We start from the raw sequence: 14,422 nt of genomic DNA, 5'->3' as shown, positions 1-14,422 counted from the left end.
TTAGTACAGTTGTGAGGATCAAAAGATTTTACGTTTTTATACTCGAACCCAGTCAGTGCTCCCATGTCCAGCATTTAAGATCTTCCACCTACTAAGCGAGCTCTAGGTTCTTAACTCCTCCAAAGCACTACCAAGGACCGCCCTCCCAGCCCACCCGCACCGCCCAAGGATAACATCATCGACCCAGGTCTCTTATGATGTCATCTCCGGGCCTGTTCAGCTTCATCCTCCGGAAACCTACAACTCCAGGCAACCGGTCTCCAGCCTTCGGTTATTTTTTTCTCTCCATAGCCCGAATTTCTTCTTTCCCATTCTTCCACTTAAAACTTTCGACTCTTCCCGCCTTCCCTCAAGGTAGCAATTTTCGGTTCTCCCCGCTTGCTCTCGAGCGAATTCCTCAAAGTATTTTACCCTCTTAATTAATCGCTTCACTAGCCCCACACTTCAGCTTTTTCCGTCTAAATCCTATTACCGCCGCCGGTTGTCAGTCGGCTGTTTCCGCCTCCTGTCACCCACCCTAGACACCGCCTTCGCTTCTTTCCGGATCACCTCAGTTCCTTGTTTTTTCCCAGTCCCGATTCACTTCGGCTATTTCCGGCTCCCCGGGGCCTCCCATTCTTTCTCTAGCCCCACCCCCGTTGACAACTTCGGCTCTTTCCGCCCCTCGCGATCTTCAGCTCAGCTCCTTCCGGCTTTTTCCGCCTTGCCTCGGCCTCTCTCTCTCCCTTCGGCTCTTTCCGCGGCCCTTCGGGAGAGCAGTCTGTGCCTCTCTCCTCCACGTGACGCCGCCTCCACCTCCCAGTTCCCCCTCCCACCTCGCCCTTCCTCCCGCCTCAGTCTCTTGGCACGTCCGGGCCCGAGCCGCCATTTTGTGTGAATTTCTGACTGCGGCGGGGGCCGGCAAGCCGGGGCACCAAAGGCGGGCAGACTGACAGACCGTCGGCCTGTCTCCGCGGCCCGTTTCCTTTTCCTAAATTCCTTTTTTTTTTTTTTTTAATCGCCCTCGCTCGCTCTCCTCTTTTCCCTTTCCCCCTCGCTTGCTCCATTGCGCGCGGCCCGCGCTAATTACACCGAACCACCCACCAGTGTCCGTGTCCCCCGGGTCTCCCATCCCCGGGCCCGCAGCGGTGTGTGTGTGGTGGGTTCTCTCGCCCCGATGAGGGCCCCGCGCCTGTGAGCGAGTGACCCCAGGGGCGGGCTGCAGAGAAAGGCGGCGAGCGGCCCGCTGAGGCCTAGGCCGTGCGGCCTACGCGGAGGTCGGCGCAGAGGTGATTCCGAAACTGAAAAAATATATACCCATTCCTATCAGGAGCCCTCAGAGCTGAAGTGTGCCCCTCCCGCCACGCCCAAGCAGTCCTTTTTCGTGCATTAACATCCCCTCCCCCCCCAAAGGAACGATGGAGGCCGCGCCCGGGACCCCCCCGCCACCGCCATCAGAGTCGCTGCCGCCGCCATCGCCGCCACCGCCATCAACGCCTTCGCCTCCTCCGTGTTCCCCCGACGCCTGCCTGGCCACCCCGCACCTCCTCCACCACCGCCTCCCGCTCCCTGACGACAGGTCAGGCCCCCGGCCCGGCCGGGGCGGCGTCCCCGGGGGGAGGTTGAGGAGGAGGAGGAAGGGGGCGGCCGCCATGTTGGGCCGGGCCGCGGAGGAGGAGGAGGAGGAGGAGGAAGGGCGGGGTCGGTGGGTGTCTCTCGCTCGCTCGCTCTTTCTCACTTGCTTTCTCTCCCGGCCTCATGCGTTTCCCCCCCCTCGCGGCGCTCGCCCGCTCTCCCTCGCTCTCGCTCTGTCTTTTTGGGCGCCATGCTGAGGGGAAGGTGAGGAGGCGCCCCCCGGACCCCCCGCGCCCGCCCTGGGGAGGGGGCGCCGGGGGCGGGGGGGCTTCGGAGGCCCACCGGGGTCCTGGCTGCCCCTGCTCCCGGAGCTGGCAGCCACGGGCCCGCCTGCCCGTCGCCTGGCTTCGGGGAAGGGAATGGGGGAGGGGCTCCCGGACCCTTTTGGGGGGGATCTCGAGCAACAGCCCCGCTCTTAGGGGTTTGGAGTCGGGGGGGGGGCTCCCAGACCCCGGCAGTATCCTTTCTCCTGGGGGAGGTGTGCCCTGCCCTACTTGGAGAGGTACCCTAGCTTTTGTAGGAGGCAGGAAGTGGGGGTTCGTTAATTTCTCCATCCTTACGGTGGGTCCTTTCGGTGGGGGCCTCTTGCACTTTTTTTTGGCGGGAGGTGTTTCCTAGCTATTCTCTAGGGGGCAAAATTGGGAGGATCTTTTGCCCCTTTGGAAGCCCCTGCCTCCTTTTGGGGAGAGGACCCTTCCCCATGCTTTCCTTAAAGGGAGGGGTCCTCCTGATTTTCGTAGGTAGGTGATGCGTTTATTGGTGAGGGTTGGGGGGGAAGCTGGTGAGGTTTGGTTTCCCTGCCTTGGAGAGGAGAGGAAGTTGGTCCCCTCTTTCTCGTGGGGTTCCCTCCTTTTTCGGGCTAAAATGGGGCGCCATCCCTTCCGGGAGAAAAAAAAACGAGGTTTCCTTGTGCTTTGGCAAGGGGTGAAAGGCAGGGCCCCCCTCCCCTTTATTAAGTACGAAATGGGCTCGCCCCATGTCCTTCTCTGGAGGGTGATAAAGGGGCCAGCCCGGCGCGTTTCAGCGAGAGGTTGGGGCCCCATTTACCCTGCGCTAGCAGAAGGTTGGGGTGCAGGGTTCGCCCACTCTTTTTTGGTGGGGCAGGGGAAGAGGTGGCTAGAGAGTGGATTTGGAAATCGTAGAAGGGTTTCAGCCGGCAGGAAAGTGAGTCTTGGAGGGAGTGGGGGTGGGGAGGGGAAGAGAAGGTGCTGGACAGATGGCTGGCCCGTCGCAGCCCGGGGCTGGGGAGTCGCAGAGGACCCTCCCTTAGACAGGGGTCTTAGCTAGGGCTTCCCATGCCAGGCACCACGGCCCCTTCTCCCCACTCCCACCTCCCCTTTTCCCTTTCTCCTTCACAGACCATACTTTGCCTTTTAAAAGAAATGCCACCCACATTCAGAGACACAAGTGCAGCAGTTTGGTGAGCTTTTACAAATTTTTTTTTTGTTTTGTTCTGTTTTGTTCTAATTAAATGTATCGTCCTGGGAATCGCAGCCCATCGCAGCCTGACTCCAGTTCAAGGAAATAAACAGATTAGCAAAGGTCTGTTCGCTAAGCCCACGTTGGGCTTCCGGGCCCCCTCTTGGGGGCAGGTGCATTACTCAAAGGTGCTTACACGCTTTATTCGACCTCTAAGGAGTTCTCTTATGTCAGAAGTGTATGTCTTACAATGGGTTGGGATGGTAAGTAGCCTCTTTTATTGAGTAATTCAATTATCTCCCTCTTTTTGTCCCTTTCCTGCCTGCCTTCCTCCTCGCCTTTAGACCAAAGTGATGCTTGAGAGCGTGAATTTATATGTTCAAATCAGGATTGTAACCCTGTTGAGCCCTTTTAGACTTGCACATCCTTTTCAATGTTTAATTTTTAAAATTTGATGTACACAGTTTTTTCAAAAAAGAAAGTGTATTACTGTAACATGACAAAAATCTCTGTAAAAGGCCCATATGTTTTCAAGCCCTTGGTACCCCTCTTGACATTTCAGTCCATTGCTTTGTCTCCAGCCTTCATCTTTGAAGAAAGTGGATACTTCAAGTCCATTTGTAGGAGACGAGGTTACTGAATTTGGTTTATGATGCTTGCGTGCAAGTTAATGTTCTCCCTCCCCTCTGCCCCAACCGCCCCAAAAAGATTGTGGTTCAAGTAGATCCAATTTTCTCATTTGACTCCGATGTCTCTTATGGTGATGGACGTTTAAATTAAGCAAGTCATTTGTAAAGTACTGTTTAAGCACCAAATCTGTAAAGTGTGTCAAGCCTCAGTCTCCTCTCCCCGTCTCCACTGTTCCTTTGTTCGAAAGCACATGCCTGACCGTGAAAAGTCGATGCAAACGTGTTACACGCCCAGCCATGGTGGAGAGAACACTTCCTCCGGCCCCCAGTCCCCCCTCTCCTACATGTACAAGGAAAAAAACAGCAACAGAAATGACTTGCAGAACCAAACACTACTTCTGATGTGTTTTACAAGCATAAGTTCTTCCGTTAAAAGACAAAACACGTTGAAGTTCCATTTTCCCTCTTGCCCACTTTTGGTCCCTGACATACTTTGTTAGAGAAAACTTTTTAACACACAGTCCTCTTCCCCTCCCAAGATCCTATTTCCTTTTTTCCATTCTTAGGAGAAAAAAAATTCACCGACATTTAGATGAGGAAACATGTAAACTGCAATTCAGTGGGTCACTTGTTTTGTTCTTCCTCTCGGTATGTTCACAACTTAACTGCCGTGATGATCTTAGGTATGTAAAATCATTTGTGGGAGGAAGACGTGTCCACACAGTCCAGTATTCCTGCAAAACAATGTCTGAAGCACAAACTGAACACACTATCCAGTGCGCAGGGTCAGCCGAAAGTGAATTGCATTTATTTGAAGTTTCCCATTCTTTGTAAAATTTCTCCTCCAGGAGCCAAGTGCAGAAACTGGATGCTAACAGATGAACCTTCCAAGTGACAAGGACTACTAAGTGTAGAAGGATGCTTTTTTAACTTTACTTTTAAAATGAAATGTTAAGGAAATTGCATTTCTTTTATAAGTGAAAATTTTAGCTGTCGTTAATGTTAAAATATTTCCTCAAGCACTTAAAAACGCTCAGGCATATCAACACATGGGTTTATTGTTTTTTCCTTCTCAAGGGAATCTCATCCATAAAATCCAAGAAGCCCCAGTAATTATGTCAAACTATTTCAGTAGTCTTTGTTTTTGAAATGTCACAGTACTACCTTTTCCCCCTCAAACTGATGTACCAGTATTAGTTAAATTTCAAATTAATGGATGTTGCAAAAAAAAAAAAAAAAAAGGGTGTCACTCAGAATCCCTGATTCAACAGCAGCTCTTGTACACTTGTAATCTTTAAAATTTTTATGTTCTCTGGGGAGAGCTTTAATCTGAAAGCAAATAAAAATCTCCCAGTAGAAACAGAATCACTTGTGACCATGAAACCATAGTTATTCTGGTCATAAACCCCTTTATATTTTTTATTCCCCTCAAATTTGCTCTTCAAAAGAAAAAAATGTGATTCCGCAAAAGGGCTTTCTAATTCATCATCTGTACTGTCTCCCAGATAGGGTTTCGATTTGCTCTGAAGGTTTAAATTTTTGATTATTAAGCCGGAGTTTTCTTAAAGTAGAGCTAGCTATTTTAGAAAACCACTAGTATGGCTTTGCCTCAGCCAGGAAGGCTGATCCCAAGGGAAAATTGTTTTGCACCTGTAGAAATGAAGGCTTTCCCAGCTGTTGACTGGCAAGTTAGAGATGAATGGTTGATTCTGAGTTTGTGATTTCCCTCCAGTTGAATGTAGACAATTTCATATCGGGCTGGTTCAGTAATTTGTTGTTGAATAATGCCTCTACCTCCGCTCCTTTCTCTTAGATCTTTTCCCTTCCCTGATGTGCGAAAAATGGATGTCTCAGGGTTGCCTTACTTGTTGTTTGCTTGTTACATTTTTGTGGTTATCAGGTTCCTAGAACCATCTTGTTGTGTAGGCCAGATCCAGTTACAGTAAATAACCTCTATGGTGAAAATCGCTAATGAAACTATTTCCAAGCCTCTGTGGGTAGCTTCAGGTCAAACCATATTCCAGAGAACCTAATGTTGGTCCCTGCAGACGATATTTTCTAGTACCAGTGACTGGTTCTGACCCAGATTAGGAGGTTAGAAGAAAATAATTCAGAGCAAATAGGAAGTGAAGTGGCTGAGTTTCTAAATGAGCAAGGTGCTCACCTGTACCTTGGTAACATAACTACTGACATAACAGGAGGAAAAAAAGGATTGTTTCTGAGATTTCTGGCAGTTGGTATTTAATAAGCTGATTCCAAGATCCGGAGGAGCAGTCTGCTCATTGGTGGAGGGAATACTGTTAAATGGTTTGAGGTCGGTTTCAGAGTTAGAACCCAGTGGAAAGAGTGGAAAAGCTGCCTGTTTGGGTGGCATATAAAGTTCATTTGAGTAAGTTAAGGTAAAACTGAGATTGTTGGGGCTTCCCTGGTGGTGCAGTGGTTAAGAATCCGCCTGCCAATGCAGGGGACACGGGTTCGAGCCCTGGTCCAGGAAGATCCCACATGCCGCGGAGCAACTAAGCCCATGCGCCGCAACTACTGAGCCTGTGCTCTAGACCCCACGAGCCACAACTACTGAAACCCGTGTGCCTAGAGCCCGTGCTCCACAACAAGAGAAGCCACCGCAGTGAGAAGCCCTCGCACCGCAACAAAGAGTAGCCCCCACTCGCCGCAACTAGAGAAAGCCCGCGTGCAGCAACGAAGACCCAACGCAGCCAAAAATAATAAATAAATAAAATAAATAAATTTAAAAAACAAAAACAAGAACTGAGATTGTTTGGTATCATGGATTTGGCTTTCCAAATTTATCGGCTGAGTCTTTGCTGCAGGCCTCTTTTGCTTTTGATAGTTCATGAAGATGCAGTCTTGAAGACATTGTGCAAAGTTTTTTGCCTGGATTTAGTAACAGTATGAGGTTATGAGAGCAGTTCTTCAAATTTTTTTTTTTTTTTTAGTTTATTTATTTTTGGCTGCCTTGGGTTTTCGTTGCTGCGCGTGGGCTTTCTTTAGTTGCGGTGAGCGGGGGCTACTCTTCGTTGCGGTACATGGGCTTCTTGTTGCGGAGCATGGGCTCTTGGCCTGCGGGCTTCAGTAGTTGTGGCTCACGGGCTCCAGCGCGCAGGCTCAGTGGTTGTGGTGCACGGGCTTAGTTGCTCCGCGGCATGTGGGATCTTACCGAACTAGGGCTTGAACCCATGTCCCGTGCGTTGGCAGGCAGATTCTTAACCACTGAGCGACCAGGGAAGCCCATGAGGGCAGTTCTTAAAGTACATTTCTGACCCTTAGTCAGTTGATGACCAAGATGAAGACATGGCCTGTCAGTTGGTGTAGACATAGTTGCATCCTGCTTCTGGAATAATTTTTTTAGTAGTACATAGGTTATTTGCTCAGAGCATAGTTTGCTTCTGTTGGCCAAATTGCTCTGGGTAGAGGATCTTTCTCTTGTTTTTTTTTTTGTTATTTTTCATCTGTGTGAGCTGGTGACTCAGCTCGCTATTTGTAAGGCAAGTGGTGACATCTTTTGAACGTTGGAGGTGGCAACAGGATACGAAGGAACAGCGTGGGTTTGGAGGCAGATAAGATTGTGTTCAGTGTGCAGTGGCCACCGAGGATAATGCCCTCCTCTCAGGGGCATTGCGGTCAAATGGGCATACGCAGAACACCCACACAATGCCTGGCATTCAGAGAATCTTGGTTTCTTTATCTTCCTGCTGTCCCTACTAGAGAAAAAACTCTAAATAGAATTTACAGTCTGGTGTATAAACAGAAGTAAGAATAACGTCTGTGTTTTTGAAGGAAGTCAATTTATCTTTCACTTCTTAGGTTTCTGGTCAGCAATTTAATTGCAAGGAGCTGATTGGGGTTTCAACTAAGTGGAAGCCATCTTAAGGCATTTCTTGCTGGCTCAGTGTCCTTATTATACGATGCTGCAACAGTCATGCTTTCTTGAGCTCGTGTTGGCTACCTTCCCCTGCGCATCTTTTGCAATTAAGAGTCTGAGTCAGGGCTACAGCCTCGGTAGGCCTCCTGAGACCAGGGAAGCCAGCGCTCTAGCACCTCACCCACTGCTAACCAGTCACGTCCCCTGAAGTAAGTCCTTTACCCTCACCAGAGTCCAAGAGAAATGAGCAAGGTCTGTCCCAGCTCCAAGATTCTCCCACCCCTTGGTGATTTGGCTGAGTCAGTTAAGGTTTTGTTCATTCAGCAGCCAGGCTTGTCTCGTGCTTTTCTTGGAGCCGAACAGTTTTCAAGGAGCCCTTCTCTCCTCGGGACTTTATTTAGAGTTGAGCAGAAGTTGGTACTGCCTTTACCAGGCCTCATGTTACCTTCCCGTATCTGCCCTGCCTTCTGCCGCTTCTGGCCACGGTGAGGCATGGCTGCTGCTACTGCAGCTCCTGATACCCAGCTGCAGGGTAGATGCCTTGAAAATGAATTGTAAGGGCCGGCTAAGTGGCTAGATCCCAGGAAGAGCCGGTAGAGAAACCTTGGCTCAGCAGCTTAGCTGAATTCCAGGCTGGATCCCTTGTCCCTGTTGAGTGATCCCAGAAAACCCTACACTTCAGAGCCATAAAGCTTAACAGAGCCTGCATGCCGCCTGCTCCCTCCCCACCAGGCAGGCCCAGTTCTGGTAGAGAGATGGTGGGGAGTGGTGGCTGGCTGTGGACGTGGGTGTCAGGCAGACGGGATGTGCCGCAAGAGTTACTCATCTCCTAGGTCAGTCTCCTGGCCTTCCCAAAGGTGTGACAGTACCTCTTGAACATTGTCATGTGAAGGTCAACAATTATCTGCCCGGGGCGTCTGAGTGCTTTTCATGCATTAGCTCACCTTAGCCCTACTGCTGAGAAACTGAAACAGAGGTGAAGTCACTTGTTGAAGGTCACAGAGCTGTTGGGTGTGGAGGCAGTTAGAACCCAGCCAACCTGTACCCAGCCCTGAGGTCTATACCCAGAGGCCGTCCTGGATCTGGCACAATATCTCTCAAACTGCAGCATGCAGGCATTAGTGGGATATAAGGTCCATTTATTGATTTGCCTCCTGTATGTGGAAAACAGATGGAAGAGGGTAGAAAAAGCAGAGTACCGCAGAGGTTAAATGTGGCTTTGTGAAAGTTTATAAGCTGAGTTTTATTGGAACATTCGTTTATCTTGTCTGCGGCTGCTTTTGCGCTGAACAGCAGAGTTGACTAGGTGGGACAGAGACTGTGCGGCCCGTACGGCCTAAAGTGTTTTTTTGCTGCCCTCTGCACTGGCCTTGTGGGCCTAGTGCCTGGAGGGCGTACACAGCAGCCACCGTCGTTTATCTTTGTTGTGGTGGTGGAGGTGTTGGGGGCAATGGGAGGGGACTTTAAAGTTGTCCCCAGAGAGAGGGGGGCTGTGCTACTGCCCCTCCCTGGCTTGTTGAGGGTTCCGTCATCCCTGTGTTCCACTCCTTCCAGTGGGTGTAGAGGCCCACACCCAGGCTTTGGAACCTTTAAATTGAAGGGATGTTCGTTCATTAGAAGGAACCGGAGACCTCTTGAAGCCCAGTGAGGAAATGGATGGCAGCTAACACATCCCTTCTATGGCCCGACCCAAGGGAGCTGGGCCCAGACGTGAGTGTCACTTGGCTAAACCTCCACTGCAGGTGGCTTGGATTATTGCCCTCCTCATTTTCCTAACAGACACCAGGGCTTAGGTTTCCTTGGGATTCCAGCCCCTGCCCTTGCACGGGGCACCAGAGCAGTCCCCGGAAGCACAGCCTTTCAGCGACAGAGGCAGCCCCTGGCTGCAGCCCTGAGGCGGCTGACCGGCAGCCACGTTCATCTGCTCGGTTGATGCACCAGTCACATAGGGGCTCTTGTCATTTGTCCTCTGGTCTATCAGGAAGCCCTCGATAAACACCTTGGGGAATGAGTTTGTGACCAAAGGCAACCCCTCAGTGACCTATTTAGAGTTTTAAGTGATCCAGGTTGCTGCCTGGGAAATGGTCCAATGTCTATGTTGATGAAATTGACAAAGAGGGTGTGGATGGCTGAGATTGATGCCTGTTTGTGTAGACCATATCCCAAGCACCCACCCAGTCTATACCTGGCCCTGTGCTGGGCCCTTGGAAACTCAGGGATGACTGCCAGCCTCTTTCTTCTCCGCCCTCCAGGAGCCCACCGTTGACTGGAAGTTAACAAATAATTGTATACAGATAATTGCGTATATGAACAAGAAATCTTTGCATCCTAGGCCAGGTCTCTTTTAAGAGGAAAATGTTAATACTTTGTCTTGGCTGAATGGAACCAAATTGATTCCCCTGAAAAAATTATAAACAAGAAGTCTTAGCTCACAAGTTTCATGGTTCGATTTTCCTTTCTGGAATAATAAAAATCGTCTCTCTTTGGACGAGAACCAGCATCTTTCCAGCTTTAAGCAATCCAAAGCGTGGTTGGCCTGAGAAGGTGGTTAGGAAATTCTTTGTTGCTGCGAAGCAGATTTCAGAGGTTCATCTGACAGGAAAAACTTGGATCAGAGAGATGCCTCTGTCAAGAACACGAGCTGTTTTCAGAGTGAGTGGGAGTAGGAGGATAGCTATTTGAGCAAAGAAAAGGACACTTTTGACTTAGAGATTCATCTAGCAAGCTGGGTTTTTCTTGGTCAGCTTGTTTTAAACTCTACAGAAATGTTCTCCCTAAGAGGTTTGTGTGCTTGGACGAACCCCAGTGTGGATGCCACACACTTGGGAGTGTAGCGATCCTTCTAGCATTAGAGGACTTTGGAATTTTCTTCCCTTGGATTCATGTTGCTTTCTGTCCCTCTTGGGATAAGTCCTATTTGTTTTTTTGCTAGGATTCCTTGGACCTTTGTGGGCACGTCTTTTTTTTTTTTTTTTTAAGACACTATTTATTTATTTACTTACTTATTTTGGCTGCGTTGGGTTTTCATTGCTGGGCGTGGGCTTTCTCTAGTTGCGGGGAGCGGGGTTACTCTTCGTTGCGGTGCGCAGGCTTCTCATTGTGGTGGCTTCTCTTGTTGCAGAGCATGGGCTCTAGGTGCACGGGCTTCAGTAGTTGTGGCACGCAGGCTCAGTAGTTGTGGCTCACGGGCTCTAGAGTGCAGGCTCAGTAGTTGTGACGCATGGGCTTAGTTGCTCCATGGCATGTGGGATCTTCCCGGACCAGGGCTCAAACCTGTGTCCCCTGCGTTGGCAGGCAGACTCTTAACCCCTGCACCACCAGGGAAGTCCCTTCTGGGCACCTCTTGTTCCCTAAACTATCCAGCTGTCTTTTGGTCATATTTTTGAATGTCCCAATTCCATTCATTTGATGTTGGATGGCCTGGATTGGCTTTGTGTCTTTGCATGTTGATAGTTTTTACTCCTAAGCAGTTATTCTGGGCCAGGTTGGTGCTAAACACTTGATTTACATGGTCTCAGGGAATTCTTCCTATGAGGATATATATCCATCCTGGAGGTTCCTTTACTGCCTTCACTTCACAATTGAAACAGGTCACAGAGTGTTTAAGGAGCTTGCCCAGTGTCTTAGTATCTTACTTTGGCATTTTTTGCAGTACTGTTTCATTTAATCTGTTTTCTGTACCTATGTCTTAACTTTTTTCCAACTCAAGTATAAAGTTCAGGGTGAGAGTTGTTTTGTTTGTTGGCCTGTTTAGTAAATTATTCTTTTTTGGATGATTTCTAATTGTCTCAAGGGTTGCGGTTAAGAGCTGGATCTGGAGTCAGAAAGTCCTGGACTCTGGTTCCAGTTCTGCTTCTTCCTACTGTGACCCTGTGGGCATATTTCTTCCCATCTTTGAGCCTCAGTTTATTTGTCTGTAAAATGGGAATACTAATGAATTGCTACTGCATACGTTTGTTAATGCGTTTCAGTGACAGATGTGCAGAAGTGGAGAGCACAGCAGTGTGGTGCCTGACATGGAAATTGCTGCTACAGGATGTTAGTAGTGAATATTTCGTATGGCTCTTGGATTTTATAAGACCCTGGGGTGCCCAGGAAGGTTTTGTAGTTGAGGAAACCACAGCAGAGAGGTGAGGGCTGGTGGAGGCCCCCACCTTGAACTCCAGCTCTTTGCTAGGGAAATTAACTTCTTGAGGACCTTGATGAGCTCTCTTCCCTTTACTGAGAGGTTGTCCCCACCCAGGGCATCTTTTTTATTTTTTAACTTTTTCCTAGGGAAATTTTCTAACATATTTAAGAGAAGAGAAAATAGTATCATAGATTGCCTTATACCCATCACCAGTTTCAACAGTTATACACATTTTGCCAATTTTGGTTCATCTCACTACCTCCCCCCATCCCCCTTGAGTATTTTAAAGCACATCCCAGACCTCATCTTACTTCACCCATACATTCTTCAGTATGAATCTTTTTTTTTTTTTTTTTAAAGTATTTGTTTGTTTATTTATTTAGGGCTGTGTTGGGTCCTCGTTTCTGCGTGAGGGCTTTCTCCAGTTGCGGCAAGTGGGGGCCACTCTTCATCGCAGTGCGCGGGCCCCTCACTGTCGCGGCCTCTCGTTGCGGAGCACAGGCTCCAGACGCGCAGGCTGAGCAATTGTGGCTCACGGGCCCAGCCGCTCCGCGGCACGTGGGATCCTCCCAGACCAGGGCCCGAACCCGTGTCCCCTGCATTGGCAGGCAGACTCTCAGCCACCGCGCCACCAGGGAAGCCCCTTCAGTATGAATCTTTAACTTAATTTTTTTTAACATAACCACAGAACCATAATCATGCCTAACAAAATTAACAATAATTACTTAGTATCTCAAATACCCAGTCCGGGTTCAGATTTCTCCAATTTCCCCCACGTTGACTTCTGGCAGTAGGTGTGTTCGTGTCAGGGTCCTGGCACTGGACAGGCTGTCTTGCTTCTGTTGAAGTGAGGGGTTCGGGCTGTGGCTTGGGCTTCTCCTGTGGTTGGTTTGTGCTTGCTGCTCAGGTGGTGTCTGTGATGTGGGCATGTTGCCATGGAAATGCTGTGATGTCACTGAGCCAGTTATGACCACACCTGAGAATGTTGAGGGGGAGGGAGACACAGTGCTTCTTTGCTCTTGATCTGTGGTTGGTGAACCTAGGTAGTAAGGATGCTGAAAAACATGTGCAAGACCCAGAGGTTTATTTCAAGAATTTTCTGCCTCTGAAAATCCCTCAGTGAGGTTCCCCCCGTGGCTGCTTCACCACGGCCTAAATCGAGGGAAGGTCTCGGGGGCCTTCCTCAGCCATGAGCCCGGAGCCAGTTTTGTAAAGGAAAGGCTCCTGCCTTCACTCCTAGTAAATGACTGTCCTGCAGGGTTGGATTTGGGGATCCTGGACTTCTGCATTTAGGCCTGTTGTTTAACATTTGAAGAGGCGGAGCCTCCTTGTAATTTTTGTAATCTTGTCCCTAGTTAATGGGTCATTCAGAGCCTACCCAGGCAATTTGTTGAGAGTTTGGGCAGTTAATGATCATAACCCTGACCTTCACATTAACCTAGCCGCCTCTTGTCAAGGGCTCTCATGATGATCTTCAGGTAACAGCCACTGCTCCCATGGGTTTTCATCTTTTTTGTTTCTTGCCTGTCTCTCCTCTTTCTCTCTCTTTTTTCTTTTGTAAATCAGGTAGATCCATAAACCCAGGCCCCTTTCAGCTTCCATCCAACTCTCGTCTAGAGGATTTCCGTGTTGCCAAACTTAATTTTTTTTTTTTAAAAAGAATTTTATTTATTTATTTATTTATTTAATTTTTGGCTGTGTTGGGTCTTTGTTTCTGTGCGAGGGCTCTCTCCAGTTGTGGCAAGCGGGGGCCACTCTTCATCGCGGTGCGCGGGCCTCTCACTATCGCGGCCTCTCTTGTTGCGGAGCACAGGCTCCAGATGCGCAGGCTCAGTAATTGTGGCTCACGGGCCCAGTTGCTCCGCAGCATGTGGGATCTTCCCAGACCAGGGCTCGAACCCGTGTCCCCTGCATTGGCAGGCAGATTCTCAACCACTGCGCCACCAGGGAAGCCCCAAACTTAATTTTTGTAAGGGACCTTTCTCTCTTTTTCCCGGGGCTCAGCTCTCTTTGTGCCTTTTCCTCCTGGTCAGCCACTTGGTTACTTTCTCATACCACCTAGGTGAGAGCTGAGGAAGGGGAGATGTCGATTTGTCAGTTTCGTCAGCAGGATTTATTGGCAGAGGACGGTGGCACAGACGGGCCAAGAAAAGTGAGAACTTGTTGGCCAGCAGTTAGCAGTGGTCCCCGAGGGGAGTTGGCTGTAGCTTCTCCATAGAAAAAAATGCTTCCCAGTAAGCACTGCAGCTGGTTTAGGATTATCCACGTGGAGGTGTGCTCATGCTAGCTGGTTCTTAATACAAATAACTATAATTTGTCTGGTACTTACTTTGTGCCTGCCCCCCATGTCAAGGGTTTTATCCATGTTATCTTGTTTAACCCTCACAACCCCTTGAGGTAGGTACTACACTTATCCCGTTCTGCAGATGAGAAAACAGAGGCTCAGGTTCCGTACCAAGAGCACACGCTAGGGAAGACGCAGAGCTGGTTGAGTTACTTGGTCTACAAAAGGAAGCAGGATGCCCAAATCTGTAGACTGGTGGGTGGGCCCAGCCTCCTTTGAAGCATGAGGTTTCTTTCCGGTACTGTTTTTGCCAAGCCCATGGTATGTGATGAACCTGAAACACTTCTGTGCCCTGTGGAGTTGGCCCAGTAGGCATTCCTTAGACTGGGCACCCTGATCTCTTCTTTGACCCAAAAGGAGGAGTTGGCCATCACCAGCTCTGCAAGTGGAAACTTAAATGCCCCGGA

The 14,422-nt window shown here is 49.3% G+C and overlaps 1 protein-coding gene across 8 annotated transcripts in view; it reads left to right on the top strand.

The window, feature by feature from the left end:
• The first annotated feature begins 905 nt into the window (after positions 1-905).
• ZC3H4 (zinc finger CCCH-type containing 4) overlaps positions 906-14,422 on the top strand; it is a 42,567-nt gene continuing 29,050 nt past the window's right edge. For 3 of the 8 annotated variants that reach the window (XM_068527705.1, XM_068527704.1, XM_068527701.1), the window contains exons 1-2: positions 906-1,268; positions 1,393-1,558. In XM_068527705.1, coding sequence (XP_068383806.1) covers positions 1,398-1,558 — 161 coding nt within the window. In that variant the 5' untranslated portion in view covers positions 906-1,268; positions 1,393-1,397. Of the gene's footprint in view, positions 1,269-1,392; positions 1,559-1,711; positions 1,819-2,972; positions 3,035-14,422 lie in introns of those variants that run through there. The other 5 variants (XM_068527703.1, XM_068527708.1, XM_068527706.1 and 2 more) reach the window with 4 other exon arrangements.

Source organism: Eschrichtius robustus, chromosome 19 (genome assembly GCF_028021215.1).
Source record: "Eschrichtius robustus isolate mEscRob2 chromosome 19, mEscRob2.pri, whole genome shotgun sequence".
NCBI lineage: Eukaryota > Metazoa > Chordata > Mammalia > Artiodactyla > Eschrichtiidae > Eschrichtius > Eschrichtius robustus.
Note: the sequence above shows the minus strand (reverse complement) of the source record. Positions and strands in the feature narration are given on the sequence as shown.